This window comes from Engraulis encrasicolus, chromosome 14 (assembly GCF_034702125.1).
Source record: "Engraulis encrasicolus isolate BLACKSEA-1 chromosome 14, IST_EnEncr_1.0, whole genome shotgun sequence".
Classification (NCBI taxonomy): domain Eukaryota; kingdom Metazoa; phylum Chordata; class Actinopteri; order Clupeiformes; family Engraulidae; genus Engraulis; species Engraulis encrasicolus.
Window position 1 is genome coordinate 21,256,756 of NC_085870.1, and position 24,100 is coordinate 21,280,855.

Here is a 24,100-nt window from a genome sequence, read left to right on the forward strand (position 1 = left end):
CACTTGGGGCCCCCAAGCCACTAGATAGTGAACAACAGCTCAAAATTTAATCTACAGTAGTGGCAATTTGTTTTCAACCTTCAAGTTTTCGCTTGGGGCCCCAACTGTCCCTAGAATCGTGTCTGCCTAACAGCGAACCGTAAATAACACTGAATCAATCTTGGTTCTGCTCACTGCAGGGAAGATATCTGGCATAGATCTACAGGTGGGAAGTGTACAATGACTCTTTCAGACACCAAAAATGTAAAGACAACAGTTCAGCCTACAACCTCCACACAATCAATTTCTTCTCAGTGATGCACCATCAGCCATGGTTCTAGTTCTTTGAGGTTTACTCAGAAACGTTTAACTTGAAATTAACTGTACCATTTTCAACAGCATTACATTACACTAAGCCTTTACAAAAATGTTTGTGCAAATATTTCTGCCTTTAAAATATTTTAATCCTGCAAATTGTTTTTACAGCAAGACCGATATGCATGCCACAATTCATCTGGCACTGGTGTTTGAACAGTTTTTGTCTCCTTGTCACACACTGTATTTTGTAAGTCCATTATTAAAGTAATATTAATAAAAAAGTAAATCCTACATGTTATTTTTTCACAGTAAGGCTGATGTACAGATGTAATTCACAATTAGTCTGGAAGTGGTGTTTCGGCCGTTTTTGTCTCCACGTGTCTCTTTGGATTGCTGCTGCTCTCAGTTCCTGGGGTCCTTGACGATGACGTCTCGTCTTCATCCCGGCAGAGGACGACCCGTCTCCATAGCAACTTGTAGGCGTTGCGTATCTGCTGGATTTTGAGGGCGTATATGACAGGATTGATGGCCGAGTTCGACTGAGAGAGGAGAATGCCCACATAGAATGCCTCATGCGGAACAGCAGACGTGCCCCAGTAGTAGGTGACCATGTTCATCAACTGAATAGGGAGCCAGGCCACTGCAAACAGCACCAGCACCAGCACCAGGGACAGGGTCAGCTTGCGCTCCTTCCTGAAGTAGGACTGGGACTGGGTTCCTAAACTGGGGCTCCTCAGTTGCCGACGCACGAGAGCAAAGATGCTGCAGTAGAGCACCGTCATGACCAGCAGGGGGACGACGAAGCAGGTGTAAAGGTTAAAGTTCACCAGGTAGGAATAAGACATGACGTCCAGGAACTGGCAGTCAGTCCGGTTCGTGTGCGGCAAGTTGGCGCGGTTGTTCCAGCCCATGAGTGGCATAAAGCCCACCACGGCACCGAATAGCCAGCATGCAGCCACCACCCACCAGCAGCGCTGAGGAGTCACCGTGGACTTGTACCTGCCAGAGACAAACAGTAGACAAATGCTTGACGTTAACTTTTTTGCTCACTGACTACTGTGGCTAGTGCTTTTACACAGTCACTAGCCATTTCTGCTAGATACAGTTTTGTTGTCTTTTTAAAGTATACTTGCATTTACTGTAAATACCCGATTGATGCAACTTCTGTGATTTGTCACAGCAAAAAATAAGTTACCTGTCAAAGTAGCTAGTGACTGAAATTGCTACTATCCACAGCCATGTTTAACCAGCATTTGGCCAATTAGCAAGTGCCAATGTCAAGCCCTGATGCATATGAATATTATGCTGAAGCTCCCTTTTCAATACATTAAATGGACAACTTGAAAACGACTCGTGTGGGGGCGCTGTAACGCAGCGCGCTAAGCCCCCCACATTTGGGCTTGCATGCCCACCCTCGGGGACCCCGGTTCGAGTCCGTCCGGGGTCATTTCCCGATCACCCCGTGTCTCTCTGCCCCATTCGCTTCCTGTCACCATCTTCAACTGTCCTGTCAAAAATAAAGGCATAAAAGCCCCTAAAAATATAAAAAAAGAAAAAAAAGAAAACAACTTGTGTGATTCAAAACATGTTGTTGGTGTCTGTGGCAGAAATAACAAGTCCGACAGGTGTACAAAGATGCGTCCGCCTATGCACTGCGGCCTTGTGGACACGGGAGGGAATTACAATTTTAGAAAGCGTTTGAGACGGACCTACAGACAGACCGAACGACCGACCGACGGACATACCCTCTTATATAGATGCTAGGACGCATCTAAAAAGGACTAACAGCAGCTGAGGACCTTCCATTCATTGACATTAAAATGTAATTAAGTATAAATAAGTAATGTAAGACAGCTCGTGAAAGCATATATAAGTTATTGTGTAGGCCTACAATAGGCCTACAAAAGTTCCATGGACAAACACCACCAACTAAACACCCACAAGTCACAACAAAAAAGACAAAATCCTTGTTTGGCATAGCATTTTAGCATAGCATTGTCATAGCATTTTAGCCACTTTTTCACCACAATCATCCTATGTTGGCCTAAAAACATTGTAACATGATCTTTGTAAAAGTGAGATCTGATCACTAACCAGAATAAAATTCATGCTCGACATGCCTGGGGGGGGGGGTTACCTTAGAGGGATAGCAACACGAAGGAAGCGATCCCACGCCAGTGCCAGTTGTGAGAAGACAGATACGTGTGTCAAGAATATCACCATGCTGCAGCACGCCAGGCAGCCATAGAAGGACATCTCGACATAGCTGTCGGTCACCACTCGCAATGGCACCGTCATGGACCCCACCAGGAAGTCTGCCACTGCCAGCGACATGATGAAGTGGAATGTAGGCTGAAGCCTGTTGACACCAGAGGTCCACACTGCCGAGATCACCAGCGAGTTCCCCAGGCAGCATACCACAGCAAGGACTACCTCCATGCACGTGTAGATGCCTTGCCCAACGTTATAAGCCATCATCCAGGTAAACTTCACCCGTTTAACTCATCAAGTGTAGTGGGTTTTTTTTCTTCAGCGGACTGCACACTTTTAGTGTGGCTGATTGAGATATGCCAAACCTTTCATGTTCATATTGGACCTCCCAAGCTGGTTATGTTGTAGGTCTATTGTTGGAAATGTGGCTAAGCAAACATGATGCAAATTATATTGCCTTCTGCCTTTGCCTAATGAAAAGGGAAGCAGAAGTTTGATAAGGGAAAGTGCTATTTCAATATTGGGTGCTCTTGTCCTGCTATGCAAGGTACCTGTAGTTCTCTTTGAATTAACAACACAGGCCAGCATTTTGCGTTGCTTGCCCTTGACAATGTTGTGTTAGGTAATGTCTTTTGGGCATGTTTTACCTTCCCAGAAGCAAGTAAACAAAAGATAATTTAACATAACAGGCTCCTGTTCAACTCGACTCATTTTATGATAGGGCTGTTTATTTGCATTTGAAGAAAGGCATATCAATCATATATGAAAGCGAAAGCCCAATTGGGAAACTCCAACTGTCATTGTGACACCACACTCCACAGAACACAAGTGTTCACTGTACACACAAAATTGCATTTATGCCTCACCCGTGCAAGGGGGCGGAGCGGTGGGACGGCACCATGCTCAGGGTACCTCAGTCATGGAGGAGGATGGGGGAGAGTACTGGTTAATTACTCCCCCCACCAACCTGGCAGGTCGGGAGTCGAACCGGCAACCTTTTGGCTACATGTAATACCCATGACTGGCCATCATATTATATCAGTGACTTAACAAATATTTCGCCTTACCGGAGAGGGATGGCCACACGTAGGAAGCGGTCCACTGCTATGGCAAGCTGGGAGAAGGTGGAGGTTTGGCTCAGAACAATCACCACGGAACAGAAGGCCACACACCCGTGGAAGGACATTTCCATTCGGTCATCTCCTAGAATCCTAAGAGGGACCGCCACGGCCCCCACCAGGAAGTCGGCCACCGCCAGAGAGACGATGAAGCGGAAGGTGGGCTGCCGCCTCGTGGCACCGCATGTCCACACTGCCCAGATGACCAGCAGGTTGCCAAGGCAACATGCCACAGCAATCAGGACCTCCAGTACGATGTAGACCAACTGTATTCCACCTGCCATGCAGAAAATCAACGTGGGCTAGGGAAGCAGAGATATGCCTTGTCTTCCTCAAAGTCAACAAGCTTCACAGCTGAGAACAAAAACGAAGGCGATTGAATAATAAGTGTTAGGAGGAACTTGCTCAACTTACTGGCATCGCAGGATGTTGAATGCAGTTCCGTTAATAGCATCTGTGGGTGGGTGGGAGACGTGACGCCTTGTTTTTTCGTAACATTGGTTAAAAACCTACAAAACTCTTATTTTTCCTCTTGAAAACAAATGTCAATAAAGAAGATGTCATATTAGTCTTAGATGAGAAGAAACATTTTTGTTAAGATTTATGTAAAGGTTTATATGTCAAATATCCTGCAGTGTGACTGTAACATTAATGAAACCTGGAATATAATATATATATATAAATTAACCAACATCATTTTGAATAATGTATGAAGCATTTGGCATGATTGCATAAATATTAACTTGATATTAAGATATGTGAATGTGAAAAAATTTCAAGACAGTAATATTAACTACAAGGTCCATTTCGTAACACAAATTGCGTCCTGTGGGGTGACATGTATGTAAATGTTGGTGAACGGGCAGCTGCAAGGCCAACTACAAGGGTCTTGGAGAGTGGTCTGGAAGTTTAAGGTGACTCCTCACCTCTTAATATGTCTACATATTGCAATGTTTCTGTCATGCAATGCTTAGGTTCATTTAATGGTGTCCTGTGGTGTGATTGCTCTTATAGAAGGGGTCAGTCATGTATACAAAAGGATTAAAATGGCCACAATGCAGTGAATTTCCTGTGGTGTGACTTCATGTCAACACAATTATTACAAGTAATGCAGTGAAACCATGCAGTGAAATCACAGTAATCTGCCGGTACAATGCATAGGCGTGTGTGGGTGGGGGTGGGGGTGCGGGTTGGTAGTAGTGTGTGTGTGGGGTGGGGGTTAAAGGAACAATAGTACAAAGAGCATGGGGGATATGTTTGTGCAGAATATTAATAATTTTATTATATCTTACAGAAATGTCACACCAAGGATGTCACACCGCAGGCCACATTTTCCCAAAAATGGCAACAATTAGGCGAAATTCCACGGACCACTATGAGCTTTGTTTTTTTGTTTTGTTTTCCAATTTTTCCCATCGTTTTTTTTTCAGGAATTGGAAAAACTTTTTTTTTTTTTGCGTTACGCCCTTAAACGTCAACCACCCGGGTGCTGAGCAAGTTTCAGGTTGACCTGGCCATTCCGCTGCAGACACTGAGATAGGGCTGTGGTTGTTGTTGTTTACCATCGTAACTTGGCCTACTGCATAACTGCTGTTCTGTAGCGTAGTCTTTGGTGTGACATTATAGTGACTGTTCTGCCTTCCATTTAATTTCATGCCTGAGTTTAGTATGACTCCCGTAAATCTTATGGTGAATACCGCCACCTAGTGGATTTTCTCGCGGTACTGCGCCTTAAGCGCAAATCTACTTCCTGGTCAGTTCCTGCCAGTGTTTCTAGTGTTTTCTGCCGTAAAGCCACCGGACTTCATCTCTCCCGCAATCTGTATTCTTTCACACTTGTGCCTTGGACAATTTAAGTCTGTAAGTGACCTTTTGTGTAAGATTTAGTTTGTGAACGAAATTGCATGCATATTTTGTTGTGTATTTCGATCTGTCTGGCTCTAGAAGAGATGTTTAACTTGCCTGAAATGTTGGCTAATCTGATTCCACTTAGCTATGCTAGGTCACGTTTGTGTGTGCTGAAATTATATCGCTGGATTGCGTGTAGATTTGTGCCACGTGCAAATGGTAAAGTATGTGAGATTCATGTATCTTTATTTCGTTTTCTGTTTACAGTTTTACAGTTTGAGAGTGTCAAGTTTTGAGAGAGTGAGTAAAGAGAAGTATTGAATGTGGAAATGCAAGTCAAGTCAGTAAGGAAATGAAAGAAAGAAAATAAAAGGACAAAATCACACTTCAGCTTGCCTTCTCTTGAACTGTTCGCTAGCTGTCTAATTCTGCACCAGTAACGCAGGCCGAGGGCAGCATAGTAAAAAGACTACATCGCGGCGGGTCCAAGTAAGAAGATTAGGATGGAAAAAGAAGTCATGAGTGAACACTCAATCAGACCAGAGCAGAATGCCATCGAACAGGCAACTGGTGGAGCTCCAGTAGAGCCAACCACAGCAGATATTCACCTGTCAACTGAACAGGGAGAGCCATTTCAAACACCAGATGCCCGTTCACAAGCATCCCATCACCCCTCACACTGCTCCAGCAGGAGATCAACGTCAACTGCCAGAGCCAGGGCACACGCCAAACTAAAAGCTGCACAGGCAGAGCTAGATTTTGCTGAAAAAGAAGCCAGCATGATACGACAGAAAGCCGAGCTTGAAGCTAACGCAATGAGGCAGTCAGCGGACGCAATGAGACAAAAAGCAGAACTCGAAGCCAATCTCCACCTCCTCAGCTGCCAAAAGAACGCTGCTGCACGCAGGGCAGAAGCAGACGCATACGAGGAGGAAGAGGAGATTGAAAGCGGGGAGAAGCGCCACGGTCCATACGTTCCAGAAAGGCCCCTCAATGCAGCTGAACGAGCCGGTAACTATGTCCAGCAACATGCAGCGCTGTTTCACAGACAATCACAGCCACTGAAACATACACCAGTGGAGCCCCATACAACACCCATACAACAAGATGCCGCAGCCAGGCCAGCTGCAGTGGGGCCCCAGAGAACACTCGCAAACCAAGCCGCTGGTGCTGGGCCAGCTGTTCGCCAACATCCGATGCCAAACGCCACGCACATCAAAAAGGAAGCACCCAGCGTGAGGCCTCCACCCAGGGCACATCCTGACAACCTACAGCCGCCCACAAACCCCCAGAGAGCGTCCTCACATGAGCCACAACAAGCGCAAGACCTGGCCAGGTACCTCATGCGGCGAGAGCTCGTCAGCTCCGGCCTTCTCAAGTTCGACGACCGGCCCGAACACTACTGGTCGTGGAAAGTATCCTTCGTGACCGCCACTCAAGATCTAAACCTCTCCTATAGAGAGGAGCTGGACTTGTTAGTGAAGTGGCTTGGCGCCGAATCAGCCGAACATGCAAAACGAATCCGCTCAGTGCACGTCCTCAATCCCGCTGCCGGCCTCAGCATGGTGTGGCAACGCCTGGAAGATTGCTACGGCACACCAGAGGTCATCGAGCATGCACTACTTAAAAAGCTTGAAGATTTCCCTAAGCTAACCAACAAAGACAGCGCCAAGCTCCGGGAACTGGGCGACATCCTCCTCGAACTGGAATGCGCGAAGGCGGATGGATACCTCCCCGGCCTCGCCTTCCTAGACACGGCCCGGGGGGTAAACCCCATCGCTGAGAAGCTGCCCTATAGCCTCCAAGAGAGATGGATCACCACGGGGTCCAGGTTCAAGGAACAATACGGGGTAGCCTTCCCTCCATTCCCGGTCTTCTCAGACTTCGTCCGCCAGCAGGCCAAAGTCCGGAACGACCCCAGCTTCGCCTTCGCCACCTCCACGCCGTCCAGACCCGACAAGGTCGTAAAGCCCAGCCAGAAAGCTACGGTCGCCGTGCACAAGACGGAGGCTACTTCCAAGTCCAGCGACGGTCATGCCGGTTCCATGGAGAAGAGCACCAGCGAACCAGACCGTGAGTGTCCACTGCACAAGAAGCCACACCCACTCAAAAAGTGTAGGGCCTTCAGACTAAAGACTATCGACGAACGCAGGGCATACCTGAAAGACAACCACATATGCTACAAGTGTTGTGGGTCAACTCAGCATGTTGCAAAAGACTGCAAAGCGCCCATCAAATGCACTGAGTGCAACAGTGAAAGACACATAGCCGCTCTCCACCCTGGTCCTCCGCCACCTGCAGAGAACGCCAAAGCACACAAGGAGGAAAGCGGGGAGCAAACGGAGGAAACACCGGCAGCCGTGTCCTACTGCACCGAGATCTGTGGTAATGCAGACACCCCGCGCTCATGCGCCAAGATCTGCGCCATCAAAGCCTTTCCTGTAGGGGAAAAAGAGAAAGCAGTCAAGATGTACGCAGTGCTGGACGAACAGAGTAACAAGTCTCTCGCCAAAGCAGAGTTCTTCAACCTCTTCGGTGTCAAAGCCAGCCCAGCACCATACACGCTGAAAACCTGCTCCGGGACTACAGAGACCTCCGGCAGGCGAGCCAGCAACTTCGTGCTCGAGTCCATGGATGGGAAACTGCAACTCCCGCTCCCCACGCTGATCGAGTGTGACATGGTGCCCGACGACAGATCAGAAATCCCGTCACCGGACGTGGCATACAACCATCCACACCTCCAGCCAGTCGCGCACAAGATCCCCGCTGTGGACCCTGACGCACCCATCCTCCTGCTCTTGGGAAGGGACATCCTGAGAGTCCACAAGGTACGGGAGCAGATCAACGGGCCACACAACGCTCCTTACGCGCAACGGCTCGACCTAGGCTGGGTCATCGTGGGCGAGGTCTGCCTGGACGCCGTCCACAAACCAGCTGAAGTCAACGTGTACAAGGCAAGTGTGCTACCCAACGGTCGTGCATCTTTTCTCCGCCCCTGTCCAAACAACATCCAGGTGAAGGAGGACTACAGTGGCAAGCCACACCGCCACCAACGTCTCTCCGCCACCCAGCAGGACGACCTGGACCAGGTAACGAGCACAGATGGACTGGGGCACTCCGTCTTCGAGAGCTCCAGAGACGACAACAAACCAGCGCTGTCGATGGACGACAGAGCGTTCCTGAACATCATGGACAAAGAGGTCTACCAGGATGCTGATCACAGCTGGATAGCACCTCTGCCGTTCCGGTCGCCACGACGACTCCTCCCAAGCAACCGGGAACAAGCAGTGAATCGTCTAGCCTCACTCAGGAGGACTCTGGAGAGAAAGCCAGAAATGAAAAGTCACTACATCGAGTTCATGCAGAGAATGCTGGACAACGACCAAGCCGAGCGTGCGCCACCCCTGGAGCCAGGTAAAGAACACTGGTACCTGCCCACGTTCGGCGTGTACCACCCGAAGAAGCCGGGTCAGATAAGAGTAGTGTTCGACTCAAGCGCCGAATGCAGCGGCACCAGCCTGAACAACGTACTCCTCAGCGGCCCCGATCTGAATAACACGCTCCTAGGAGTGCTCCTTCGCTTCAGAAAAGAGCCAATCGCCGTTACAGCCGATGTGCAACAAATGTTTTACTGCTTTGTGGTCAGACACGATCATAGAGACTACCTCCGCTACCTCTGGTATGAGGACAACGACTTCAGCAAGCCTGTAGTGGAGTACCGGATGAAAGTCCACGTCTTTGGGAATACCCCATCCCCAGCCATCGCCATCTACTGCATGAGGCGAGCCGCTGAGAGAGGCGAAGCGGAATATGGCTCCGATGCGAGACAGTTCGTGGAGCGCCAGTTCTATGTTGATGACGGGCTGACCTCTGTCGCTACACCCGAGCAAGCGATAGACCTCATCACAAGAACCACAGAAATGCTCGCAGAGTCGAACCTACGGCTGCATAAAGTAGCATCAAACAGCGAACAGGTGATGGAAGCCTTACCTGAACAAGACCGCGCCAAAGACCTGAAACAGCTGGAGCTTGGTGTAGATCCTCTCCCCCTCCAGCGAAGCCTGGGCCTATCCTGGAACCTGGAAACGGACAGCTTTACCTTCCTAGTGTCCCGGGAAGAGAAGCCATACACGCGAAGAGGTATCTTGTCCAAGGTGAACAGCCTATACGACCCCCTGGGGTTCGTCGCTCCTATCGTAATGCAAGGAAAAGCATTAGTGAGAGAACTGTCAACAGAGCAGGGGTGGGACACCCCACTCGACCCGGAGAAAGAGACTCAGTGGAACGCGTGGAAAGACTCCCTAAAAGCTCTGGAAGACCTGCACATTAAGAGGTGCTACATCCCCGCACTACTGACTTCAACTCGGAGGCGAGAACTCTGCATCTTCTCCGACGCCTCCACGGTAGCCATAGGCGCCGTCGCTTACCTGAGGGCAGTCACCGCTGACGGCAAACCACATGTGGGCTTCATCATGGGTAAGTCCAGGCTGGCCCCCCGTCCTGCTCACACCATCCCCCGCCTCGAGCTCTGTGCGGCCGTGCTGGCTGTTCAGATGTACGAGCTGATCAGAGACGAGATGGACATCGATGTGGATGCTGTCAGGTTCTTCACGGACAGTAGAATCGTGCTTGGCTACATCCATAACTCGTCAAGAAGATTCTATGTCTACGTGGCCAACCGGGTGACCCGCATCAGGCAATGCACCCATCCAGACCAGTGGTCCTACGTCCCCACGGACCTGAATCCTGCGGACCATGCTACAAGGTTCATGCCGGCAGCAGAGCTACAGCAAAGCAGTTGGTTCTCCGGTCCCACCTTCCTCACACGCGAGACCGCCGAGGAGGCTCCAGAACCCAACGTCTTGACTCTCATCGAACCTGAAGCAGACGCAGAGATCCGGCCTGAGGTTGCAGTTCTGGCTACCAGAGCCTTGGATGCTCCTTTGGGCTCTCAGCGCTTCGAAAGATTCTCTAGCTGGAAGAACCTCTGCAAAGCTACAGCCAGGCTTATCCATGTTGCCGCATCCTTCAGAGGCAGTCCACCCAACTCATCGCGCAACAGGTGGGGCTCTTTCAAGGACGCACTCACCACAAGCGAGCTGTCCCACGCAGAGAGTGTCATCATCCGTGCTGTCCAGCACGATGCCTACCACACCGAACTCGAATGCCTCAGAGAGGGCAAAGCGCTTCCGAAGCAGAGTCCCCTCAAGAAACTCAATCCAGTGGCCGAAGAAAGCGGCCTGCTGCGGGTCGGAGGTCGCATCTCGTCCGCCCCGGACCTGCCAACGGAAGAGAAGCATCCTCTGATTATCCCACACACTCACCACATCGCCACACTGCTGGTGAGGTACTACCACGAACAAGTAGTGCACCAGGGGCGTCACATAACGGAGGGTGCTGTGAGAGCAGCTGGATACTGGATCATCGGAGGTAAGCGCCTGGTGTCTTCTGTCATTTACAAGTGCGTGATCTGCCGCAAGCTACGCGGGCGCCTGCAAGAACAGAAGATGGCCGACCTGCCTCCCGACAGGCTCACTCCAGAGCCTCCCTTCACCCACGTAGGCCTTGATGTCTTCGGGCCATGGGCCATTATGACTCGGAGGACAAGAGGAGGAAGTGCGGACAGCAAGCGCTGGGCAGTGATCTTCACATGCCTGTCCACCAGGGCTGTCCACTTCGAGCTCATAGAGTCCATGACCACCGACAGCTTCATCAATGCCCTGAGAAGATTCTTCGCCATCCGGGGCCCGGCCAAGCTTCTCCGCTCCGACAGAGGGACTAACTTCGTCGGTGCCTGTAAAGAGCTGGGCATCGACACGGAAGACTCACCAGTTACAACCTACCTCCAGAGCAGGGGGTGCTCCTGGGTCTTCAACCCGCCCCATTCTTCACATATGGGGGGGGCTTGGGAAAGACTCATCGGCGTCGCCAGGCGCATCCTGGATGCCATGCTGCTCCAGACCGGACACACTCGCCTGACACACGAGGTATTGAGCACTCTTATGGCTGAAGTCATGGCCATAATGAATGCGAGACCCCTGGTGCCCGTGTCCTCCGACCCCGACGAGCCAACCGTCCTTACCCCGGCAATGCTCCTGACCCAGAAGATGAGCACCGTCTCCGCGCCCTCTGGAAACTTCCAGATGGCTGAACTGCATGGGAAGCAGTGGAAACACGTCCAGTGCCTCGCAAACACCTTCTGGAAGAGATGGAGGAGAGACTACTTATCTACGCTGCAGGGCCGCCGAAAGTGGACCGACGAAAGGCCAAGCGTCAAGACCGGCGACGTCGTCTTGCTCAAGGACAGTCAAGCCCACAGGAACGAATGGCCTGTGGGAGTGATCGTCAACACGCTGCCGAGCCGGGACAAGAGGACCCGGAAGGTGGAAGTAAAGATCGTCAGAGACGGAACTGTTAAAGTCCTTCTGAGACCCATCTCAGAGATCGTCGTTCTGCTTTCTGATGAAAGCTAGAAGACCATATCCTTTTGAATCCTAAGTTTTGTGTTTAAGTAAATGTCTGTAGTGGCATATTAGTTATACGCCAAGCGGGGAGTGTTCTGCCTTCCATTTAATTTCATGCCTGAGTTTAGTATGACTCCCGTAAATCTTATGGTGAATACCGCCACCTAGTGGATTTTCTCGCGGTACTGCGCCTTAAGCGCAAATCTACTTCCTGGTCAGTTCCTGCCAGTGTTTCTAGTGTTTTCTGCCGTAAAGCCACCGGACTTCATCTCTCCCGCAATCTGTATTCTTTCACACTTGTGCCTTGGACAATTTAAGTCTGTAAGTGACCTTTTGTGTAAGATTTAGTTTGTGAACGAAATTTCATGCCTATTTTGTTGTGTATTTCGATCTGTCTGGCTCTAGAAGAGATGTTTAACTTGCCTGGAAATGTTTGGCTAATTTCATTCTACTCAGCAATGCTAGGTCACGTTTGTGTGTGCTGAAATTATATCGCTGGATTGCGTGTAGATTTGTGCCACGTGCAAATGGTAAAGTATGTGAGATTCATGTATCTTTATTTCGTTTTCTGTTTACAGTTTTACAGTTTGAGAGTGTCAAGTTTTGAGAGAGTGAGTAAAGAGAAGTATTGAATGTGGAAATGCAAGTCAAGTCAGTAAGGAAATGAAAGAAAGAAAATAAAAGGACAAAATCACACTTCAGCTTGCCTTCTCTTGAACTGTTCGCTAGCTGTCTAATTCTGCACCAGTAACGCAGGCCGAGGGCAGCATAGTGACATTGTGACGTTAAAGTGATATTGGTGATATAAGTGTATGTTTGGAAACGTGCTCATTTCCCTCCTCAATTGTTCAGCTTGGTGCAGGCTTCACTCTTAAATACTGTGTTTTGACTGTGAGGGCGCTGGCTGAAATGTTCAACTCAGTTTTTCTGAATAGTAACTTGCTCAACACTGCTGTGAAATGAGTTTCATGGAAAAGAGGCCGCACCGTGCAAGGCAACATGACGAAGCGATTTGACTAGCTTGTACATACATGGACCACACTATGACACAATGACTAACCATTCTGCTGGCACTGATACGTTCATTGACACAAAAACTTGGGAGACGCGGTTTTGCAGGTCATCCACGGTGTTTTGCCATTTGTTAAAACTGTCATGAGAATGAATACTATGTTTTGCAAATTGCGAGAGAGATTCGAGAAATGTACAAAACCAATTGAGAAATACTGTAAAGGGAGACTGTGCAGGAAATGGTCAAAAAAGGTACTGCAACTATGCTGCTCATTGAAACTGGGCTGCCTATTGCCAAATTTGATCTTTACATGAAAGTTTACTAAGTAATAAACAGATATTTTCTGGTATGGTCCAAGTACAGTAATTTTTGCAGCTAAAAATTGCTATTTTTGGAAATTCAAAATGGCGGACCATGGAGAAGATCCCCCTTTTCATGTATGAAAAGTGCAATTTTTCCAGTCATAATGAATACTTAGAATTTGATGCTGGTGGTAAGTATTTATGAAAAAGGTAACATTAGTGAATGGGCAGCATGAATTCTGGAAATAAACAACTAAAAATCTCACACAGTGTCCCTTTAAGCTTTTCCTTAAACTTAAATACAAACAATTGAAACACAAGGGTCAAACAACAGAGTATAGGCTACTATTATACGCATGTCATACCAAGCTGCCAGCCAAATTGGCTACTGACACTGAAAGTATTACTAGCCGCAGCCAAGTTTGACCAGCATTTGGCCGGTTGGCAGGTGCCAGTGTGGTTTTCATTATTTGATCTTACTTTACTGTACAGCACATTGAATTGCATTTATGTATGAAATGCGCTATACAAATAAAATTGCCTTGCCTTGTTTGACTATACGTACATAAATAATGAATAATAATTGTGTGTGTGCGTGCGTGCGTGCGTGTGTGCGTCTGTGTTTGCGCGTGTGTGTGTGTGCGTGTGCACGCATGTCTGTGTGTGTGTGTGTCTACTGACTTGTTCTTTCAACTCTGAATTCTCATCACCACCGCACTGCCATCCATCTTGATAGACAAGGTGCTGTTTGGCCGAAGCTGTGAAATATGCACTTCTTATAAACAAGACTGATGGGTGAGGGAAGTTTTATTTAGCTGTAAGTAAAAGGCTCCGCAAGAATTGGAACAGGTTGCACTTTCCCCTAATTAAAGGACCAGTTCTGCCAATTTCAATATGCTGTTGTATTGCTCAGCTCACGCTACCCTTGACTTGTCAGTACCTGGTGATGCTGCATTTTCCGGCTCAGCTCTTTCTGAGATCTGAGCTATTCTTATGGGGGCAGATTTTCTTTACATTTTTAAAAATCTTAAAGATGTCCTCTCATCGTTATTTCATTAATAGTGCTGTGTTCCTCTTTGTTATTGAATGTGTTGCGCGTTGGTCCTGTTTAAAAAATCTTTCTGGTCGCTTTGTTTCAAGCCGTATTTGCAAGCTAGCAAGGTGGCTTGTGGACAAACGAGAGGGTCTCCCGTGTTTCTCGTGGATATCCGTCTCTGATTGGCTCCCTCCTCCTGCTCTGCAGAGAGATTTTAGAGGTTATAGACTTGCCACTTCCCCAGGTGGTTCTGCGTGCAGGCTCCATTCAGGGCTGTGCTCTCTCGACAGCGACCCCTAGTTGAACTGCAGGCATGGGTTGACTAGAGTGGGGAGGCTATATGTAAACTGGCTGTGTGCTCCGTGTGTATCTGAAAGTAGCAACCAGCTGATAGCTAGGCTAAGCTAGGTTTCAGGCCACCAGGCGTTGCTTGTTTTTTTCCTTTTTGTGATTAACTTTTGCGTTGCTTGTTTTGAAAACAAGCACATTTTTTTACTCTACTCTACATGTTTACATGTTTACTCTACTCTACATGTTTTTAGAAAAATGGGTCGACATAAACCCATGTGGGCAACGCCTTCTTTCGATGTGACAACACAGATAGGCTTTCGTGATTCACTCGTGGCTCTGGATTGTTTATGTCAATTGGGAAACACCTGGAAACACAGCCAGGCAAGGTGACGAACCACTATGATGCATATGAGTTTAATTTGGGGTGACCATCCAATTTTTCAAAAGGAGCGAGTAAAACATTTTTTTTTAACGGAAGTTGGCCTTTAACATAGGCCTACTCCAGATATTTTCCCAAAAGGTATCACTGTTTGCTAGTTGTCTGCTGATGTTGCATAACCTTTTGGATGTTATTGGGAATAAATTGAGATGTTTTTTTTAATGTAACACCTGCCCCCATTACAATGACCAGGAAAAGGCTGGGAAAAAATTCTCAGGTATTGACAAGTCCAGGGTAGTGTGAGCATCACAACTGCATGTCTGAATTGGCTGTACTTTTATCCTTTAACTTACAGAGTTTCAGTGAGACATGCACTGTTTGGTCAAAAAGAGAAAAACACGCACATCCGTCTCAAAAAGATTAGGACCAGCAAAAATACCATGAAAACTGAAAGAAAAGTCAGCGACACCAAGCTCCCGTTGCTCTTTTTCAATGTTTCCAACGTTTCGGGCAGCATGACTCAAGGGTCTGATGAAGGGCATGCTGCCCGAAACATCACATTAAAAAAGAGCAACGTGAACTTGGTGTCGCAGACGTTTCTTTCAGTTTACATGCACTGTTTGGGACAATATGTAAAGTGTACAAAAGTACCTGCTGCCTTTCTCTCATTTTTTTTTTAAAACTCGATGGCTCTCCTCACGCAACACACACACACACACACACACACACACACAAACAATTTTGATTTTACAGCAAAATATGGAATAATGGGTTTTTTTCCCTTACTATGTTGTACAGGCTATTGTCTTCAAAGGGGCCTGTTTTCAGCATGGTATTTGGGAAAAGAATGTTTTCATCACACTATAGCCGGTCTACCAGTACCATGCCCTCATACTAATTTCATAGACAGGGCCTGGATCTGAATAATTGATGATCACTGATTTGTGGTTGAAGGGGTGGACTCTGTTGAAGGCTGAAGCCACTGAATCTGATGTTTGATAATATGATCTGCAGCATGGTCACGATGATCATTAAGAAGCTTCCACAGAGCAAAGGCCGGGCTACAATTAACATTTTAAATAGGCCTGACTCAGACATGGAGGAAGAAAAGGCAAAGACAGTCATGTGTAGAGGGCTCATCTACAGGGTTAACCATATTAGACACATGACATGAGCATGAGATCAGTCCAGACCACTGTATTGAGTATTCTGTGTAGACCCACAGACCCACAGACACGGATGTACGCACATGCACACATCCCTGGTCCTGTTCCCCAGTTTAATATCACAAGCCTGTTACAGGACTGGGCTCTTAGACTGGGGTAGTACACCACATGGCTTGCAGGTCTCTCTTGGCTGTGTACAGACATGAGACATGTGCTGCTCTAAGACTCTCTTATGGACATAACAGGGCTGGACTGAGAATCTGGCTCACAGGGCATTTTCCTCATCAGGGGCTGATGCTGTTTTGTTTTCCCCTTAGAGACTGGCCCACCATTTGGACGGGTGGCCCATTGGTCCATATGTAGCCTCTTACTACAGATGGGGTCGCCGACGGGCCTATTCACTATTTGCTGACAATACTCAGCTACATCATACCAACATTGCTATGACAGTACTGACAGCCTTAAGTAACAGATTAAGACATAGCCATTATGAGACAGTAAGGTTATAACATAGGCTCTGCGCTAAGAGTTTATTATAGATAATGGACTCAGCCTATCATAGTATAGTACTTGTAGAAAGGCCTTGGGTGTAGGGCTGTCACAATATTCAATACGTCAATATATCGTACAATACATTTTTACAAGCATGATAACTTTTTTGCCACAATAAGTTATTGTATGCATCTTTGTTTTCCTCGTCACTCTCTCTTAGACTGAATGTCGATAGGCACATTTCACAACGCAATGATGCTTAAATGTTGGTGTACTTTTAATTTTCAGTCTGTCTACCTTGTCTATCTCTCTGTCTACCCCTTTATCTAGCACCCCCTGCTGCAACGCTTTCATAATTAGAAAGGGTGTATTCGCAGTTCTATCCCATTGTCATTATATTGTTTGAAAATAACCAAGAAGACAATATTATCGTTTATTGCAATAATTTCTTGACCAATTTATCATCCAGCTAAATTTGTTATCGTGACAGCCCTACTTGGGTGTGTACAGACATGACCATGTGCTGCTGTGAGAGTCTCTTATGGCCGTTGTTGTAATCTGACGTGTTCCAAGCAGTCCTTCCCCCCTCTGGGTCTCCAAATCGTCACCTTGGCTGGGCGATATGGAAAAAAAAACAATATCACGATATGGATTAGAGAACTGCATTGGGCGGGTTTTCTCATTTCTCTCCCGCCCGCTCCCGCAGGGTTTGCACACCGTGCCCGCCCAGTCCCGCGGTGTTGTCCACTCCCACTCCCGCATGCTGGTCTCTTGGTGCATTGGAATAGGCTTCACGCTTCTGTTTAGTTTAGGCTACGTTCATTTTCATAAGCGAAATAACTGCAGCTTTTTCTATTTTTCTCCGAATGTAGGCTAATTAAATATTTAAACAGGGCTGCTTGAATGACCTGCTAACCCATAATGTCAATGCATGACAACCCAATGGAATCAAATTTGATTTCGTTTTTATTAACACAAACCAACAAACAAAAATCAAAACTTGCAGTCACATGGCAGAAAAAAAACCCCAATTATTCGTCAGATTTTGCAGGTATTCTGCTTGAAAAAAAGGTGACAAATTCTGTCGGCAACATCTTGCATCATCACGACGACCGGGTCCGTGTAACGCTTTGGTGCTTTGCTCCATTTTCAGAATTTATATGAAAAAGATGGGTTCATAACTTAAATTTTCCAGACAGCCTAACTCAGAAAACAGGTAACTGGGTTTTTCTTTTTAATTGTAATTTGTAACATCTGGGCTCAAGTAGTGCCAGATGTGTTTTGTAGAGATATGCCTACAAATGACATGGATGGCAAGTCAGCTTGAGACGTACAGATCTGACAGAACGACTGGCTCCGCTGCAGGCCAACCTGCAAACTTCCCAGTACAGTACCCAAGTTGGGGCATGATTTAATATTGTCATGTTTTACGCAGCACAGCCGCAGGGACATTTCAGCACACAAACAACTGAAGACGTGCGGCATCAGCGTGTGATCCTTCCATTCACTGAAGAAACTTTTCCAGTGCGAGGGTGGGAGAACGTTTCGCCTTTTCATAGCGTTGCAGTTGACACAATTACGGCAGGGGAAAATACCTGAGGGGAGGTCACATAGCCAGTTATGAGGTGGAGTAGGCTATCATAGACACTATATGGTGTCTGCTGAGTGGGGTAGCCTACTCTATCTTTCATAGGCAAATCTCGGAGGTTAGAAAATAATTGTCCAAATGTTGGGTCATTAGATAAGATGTGCCACTGTTTCTTTAGACCTATTGTGTTTGATGTCATTAGATGAGTGAAAATATAGCCATGGCCAGTCGTGGTTCGTCTTGGTTGCGCACTTGTTTCTCCAACAGGGTACTTCTCTCCAGGCATTTAAATTAGGCTACCAGCATCATATTGACCAAGTGCTCGTAGACTATTTTGGCCTGAGTCTCAAATTCCTCATCTGTTCTGCAATATGTCGGTTTATCGCAATGTGGCAGATGGAAATAGCCTCTTAACGCACGTAGCCACCATCCGCCCTCTATGGCAAAACGTTTACCTTATTGTCAATTCTTGCGTCCGTAGAACTTGCAGCACAGATTGAAATGCAGCCCAAAATATCTACGAGCACTTCGTCAATACGGGATATGATGCTAGTGGTAATTTAAGTGCATGCCTGAAGGCACACAATTCAGCGAACACATGGCACTACTTACAATGGATACAAAAATGGATCTAAGCACTGCAAAGCGTTACTTGGACCCATCGGGGTAGGGTAGGGTATATGCAATATGCTGATAGCCTACATTGCAATTGACCAAATAATGTAGATAAACAATATACTTCTTCTTATATAGCCTCAATAACGGGACCAACTCGGCCTCCAGCATTGACCACTGCGAACTGTTATAATAAGGGTGTAGTCAAGATTGCAATGAATTTGCAACATGTAGGCTAATTCTGCAGTGGTTTACATTATACGTATGCATTATTTTACTACGAGTAAAATAAATGGTTCAATTAACAACTAACAGGTCTAGGTCAATAGACTACTTTTTTTTCAATATCGGCCCCCTTTTCTACTGGAAAGCGGTGACCAAATGCGAGCTTTAACAGTGCAATATAACGTAAGTCATTTTGCAAACGACACCTAGTTGTCAAGATAAATACGGCTGCATCAGGGTGTCGTTTGCAAAATGACTTACGTTAAATTTGTTGGTTAAATATCTGATATGTTTAGGCTACTAAAGTTAATTTGATGGTGTACCTCAACTGAAAACACGTACAAGCTATTTTCTGCAACGTGGGGCAGCTGTCATTCTGAATGACATAGGCTAAAGCTTATAACTTATAGTGTGTATTGTGACAACATGAAATGTAATTAAATGATATTCAATTGTATAAAATTGATAAAATTACTATCACGATATAAACGATATAGGAGAAAGGTCACGATATACACTTTTATATCACGATAACGATATATATCGTCATATTGCCCAGCCCTACCTCGTCAATGGGAGCCACAGCACGATACCGCTGGACCAAATGACCAGTCCGATAGCCAAGTCCTACCGATACTGTATGACGCTTCGGGAGGGAGGTTTACTAACCTTCCACACCAACTCTGTTAGTTAGCCTCCATTACACTCAACCCCCTAAACCTCACTCCTATCCGGGTCACGGCACCAGTGTAATCCGACGTGTTCCCGCACATTCTCTGCTAGTTAGTTTCCATTATACAGGCAGAACTCCACCTTCCCCTTCCATTTAAAAAAACTGAATTGCCATCAATGCACCGGTAGTTGACAGACCTTAGAGGTCCCTTGGTAATGTGGAGTTCAGAACCAGTTCCCTGTTGGCAAGCTACGCCTCTTACTGTCAACACTGGTGTTCACAGGGTGAGGCCATTAAGATTATTTCTCCTAATTGCGGCCACTAACGAGGCATTTCCCCCAATAGGCCATTATCGCCGCTGGCACACCTCCAGACGGATCCCAGAGCTCCAGTGGTCAGATTCCATTTCAGCAGTCGCACTGCCACCCTCTCTCCAGGGCATGGCTACATGAGACATGGTCAGCAGGGGCGTAGCAGCAAACTTTTGGCCCTGTGTACAATCAGCTCCAATGGACACCCCCGTGCCATATATCTTCAGAAATCAGACTCTGTGTGGCCCCCCAATAGATGGATTCTAAATTTTTGTTTTCCCCTGGCTGTGCGAACAACTCAACCTCTGATTGTTGGGAACCGCTGTTGGTCAAAAAATGACGTCACGTGGTTGGCTGCCAGTGTCTTGCCCCTCCTCACAACAATGTGTTTATAAACAAAAAAAAACATCAGCTGGGATAGTCATATTTTATAGTGTGTGATGGACTGTGTACTCATGGATGAGCAAGCGTTTGGGACTATCTTTCCATCTACCGTATCTCTCTTCAGAGCGCCAATTTAGGTCATGATGAAAGAAGTTGCTGTGTTGCTGCAGAGAAAGAGGATGTAACAACAGATGAATGATTTGGCTATTTTTGTGTATGAGTGATGAACCTGATAGTTTCACATCACACTTTGTCTGAACCAGTGACTCTCAAACTTTGTCCATCATTCCCCCTTCGGAGGGTCTGGATGCTTGGCTTTGGCTCAAGGGCCACATTGGGTTTAGAATATTTACCGAAGGGTCATATGTCGCAGGCATTTACTTGTCTCTATATAAAGAAATAATATACAGTACATACACATACACTGTTGAATATTTATTTATTTTACATTGTAATGGACTTACTATATAGTACTATATGGACTTGGTTATAAACTATATGGACTCGGTTAATTTCAAGCCTGCAAGACCCCTGTCTTGTGTAAACATTTTTAGAACGCTGGGTGACAGTAGCGCTTTGCTCTCTAGGTCGTCCTCAGACGAGCCTTCCATCGTTGCTTCCAATCATCCCGATTCTCCATACATCTTTTCAATTCACTGGTAATCTGGGACTTCTTAAGTATGTCCACATAAGTTAGTGTGGGGCGTCCTCTTGACCGGCACCCATGCGACGGTTCCCACAGCACCAGTTTGCTGGCTGGCAGTTCTTGGTGCCTTTGGCAGTGTCCTGCAAGTCTCATTCTCCTTACAGCTATTGTCTTGCTCATGCACTCTTGGTATTACCTCGGTCAGAATTTCGTTGGTTACATGTGCACCAGGGCTCTAAATTAACTTTTTTCATCACCAGCCAAAATGGCCATGTTAACACTGTTAGATGTTAATTTTACTACCCAATCACATACTGAATAAAGGGTAAAAGTGGCTAGTAAGCTGTCTTTTCTACCAGCCAAACTGAATTTTCACCAGCATTTGGCTAGTTGGCTGGTGTTAATTTAGAGCCCTGATGTGCACTATCGCTGATGTTAAGCACTGCACGCAGCATCCTGCAGTTAAAGGTTGCCGGTCTTGTAAAGGCTCTGCGGGCCAGATCAAATGGCTCAGCATGCCACAGGTGAGGTGAAAGCGAAAGCCCAACTGGGAAACTCCAACTCCCATTGTCATTGTGACACAGCACTCCACAGCACACAAGTGTTCACTGCACACCGCACACCATGAAATTGCATTTATGCCTCACTAGTGCAAGGGGTCCCCAATGGCGCCCCAAGGAAGCAGTGCGACTGGACGGTATCACGCTCAGGGTATCTCATTCATGGAGGAGGATGGGGGAGAGCATTGGTTAATTACTACCCCCACCAACCTGGCGGGTCAGGAGTCGAAACGTCAACCTTGGGGCAACAAGTCTGCCGCCCTAACCGCTTACCAATGAAATGTGGACCCTGGGCCTGGGTTTGTCCACCTCTGCCCTACTGCGTGGACTTGGTTGACTCAAGACGGCAAGACCCCTGTCTTGTCCTGTCTAACCATTTTATGAGCATTGGGTGACAGTATGGCTTTGGTATTTAAAAGTTTCCATTCTTGTGACAGATCTGTGGGCCAGAGTTTGCTCACCTCTGCTACAACAAAAGAGACATGGCTTGGTTATTTTTACATATGAGTGGTGGACCTGATAGTTTCACATTCTGCAACACAGTTTGTTTCATGTGTCTGCATCTGCCGGCCTGACTGAAATGGAAAGAGTGTGTGTGTGTGTGTGTGTGTGTGTGTGTGTGTGTGTGTGTGTGTGTGTGTGTGTGTGTGTGTGTGTGTGTGTGTGTGTGTGTGTGTGTGTGTGTGTGTGTGTGTGTGTGAGAGAGAGAGGGGTGCTGATTCTAGTGCTGTACAAGACAGATAAATGTATATCTGTCATCCAAATGAAGAAGTAAAATGTGTGTGTGTGTGTGTGTGAGTGAGTGTGTGTGAGAGAGAGGGGGGGGTGCATGTGAACTCATTTATCAGGTGACATGTAGGCCTACATGTCTTGCTCACACTTGGCAATTTCTAAGATTGCACCATTCGTAAGTTTTGTGAGGGCTCATAAGTCATTTGCCAACAATTTCAAGCAGTTTAAAATGTAATGGTTTACAGCTCACACAAGTCACAAAAACCTAAAGGTTCAAGTCTTGTACTCTGAAAGTATGATGTGTGTTACCCTCACATGTGGTTCCATTTAGCTATTAGCACTAACAGCAGGGAAGAAATTATATGAACTCATAACTGATGGACATTTCAAATGGTTTTATAAGATAAGTTGTTTTTGTGGTGCTCATACTATTTACAGCAGCTAAAAACAATTTTGAGTTGCTAGCATGATAAGAACTTGAATTTAATCAGCAGCTGTGGCTAACGTGGAACTCTCTACAGCTTGAACCCATCTGGCAAAGCCAGAAACTTGGGGAAATGTTGTGTGTGAACTGTCTGACTCTTGGGTTAGTTTACACCCCTCCTTGTGCAATTTTCTTTTGTTACTTTCCCGCTGGGGGATCTCCCACAGTAGTTTTGTTGTATGTTTACTGAAAACCTAATAAAAAGTTAATCACAAAAAAACGATGTTCACACTATGAGTTCTAAATTTGCTGATAAGTGTTCCAAGTGTTTTAGATCAACATCTTAGGCATCATAGTGCCAAAGATATCTTACTCAGCATATCTCAGGCCAGCTGATGATGACACAGAAGAAGAGCTATATTACAGTAATACTGTATATCAGTGTTTCTCAAAGTGGGGTGTAAGCCCCCCTGGGGGGGCGCGGAGGCATCTCAGGGGGGGGCGTGTGACATCTAATTTTGGGGTTTTCCCCTTAAGGAAATGATTTCCTGTCTCGCCAATAAGTCAATAAGTTTAAAGCCCTCACCAACATTATATGATTAATTGTCATGAATTTGTACTCGACTGCAGTCCCTCTTTGTTTAATATCACCAGTCACCTTTCCTTTGATTCTGCGCACCGATCGCAAAATCAGTCTGCGAGAGTAGGCTACCGCTGTTGCTTGGGAAGCTCGGAAGCATTCAGACCCTCTGAAGGGGGGAATGATGGAAAAAGTTTGAGAACCACTGCTGTATATCATTCTAGGCTCCCATTCAGCCCTTCATCCTGGACAATATGAACAAACAAGTATCTATTACACACATGCCAATATTCTTTATTGGAAGTGTTTCACTTTTGCTAGAGTTTTTCATGACTGTCACAAGGAATATCAATTCAATCAATTCTTTATTTACATCAGACTCAAAGTACATGGTCCATATCAAGACAACACTCAAAACATTACATAGAGAAGTTAAGACAAAGAAACAGAGAGCGGCCCAGAGTCCGGAGAAGAGAACGTGGAACCAGGAAGTACTTCCAGTCCCAGTGAGGAGGACCACCAAAGCACAGGAGAGAACCCACTTCTCACAGGCCAGTATGGTACTGCTCAGTTACAGGAGCCCACCCTTGCGAATGCCCTCAAAAATGTGCAGGTGTTAGAGGAAGTAGTAATAGGAGGTAGGAAAAGCACTCCCTACCCCCACTTTGCAGTGAAGCGGGCCTGGTATATCAAGTAGTCAAGGAGAATGATGAGGTGCTTGAGTTGCTGCTTGTGCTAAAACCCAA

The 24,100-nt window shown here is 46.6% G+C and overlaps 1 protein-coding gene across 1 annotated transcript; it reads right to left on the reverse strand.

Annotated features, from left to right (window-relative positions):
• LOC134463166 (adenosine receptor A1-like) lies at nt 1-4,100 on the reverse strand. The gene is made up of 3 exons (XM_063216397.1): nt 4,041-4,100; nt 3,576-3,903; nt 1-1,296 (listed from the first exon to the last, which is right to left on the reverse strand). Exons 1-3 carry the CDS (start codon nt 4,078-4,080, stop codon nt 636-638), a joined length of 1,029 nt encoding a protein of 342 aa, XP_063072467.1. The 5' UTR covers nt 4,081-4,100; the 3' UTR covers nt 1-635.
• Nucleotides 4,101-24,100: the final 20,000 nt, after the last annotated feature.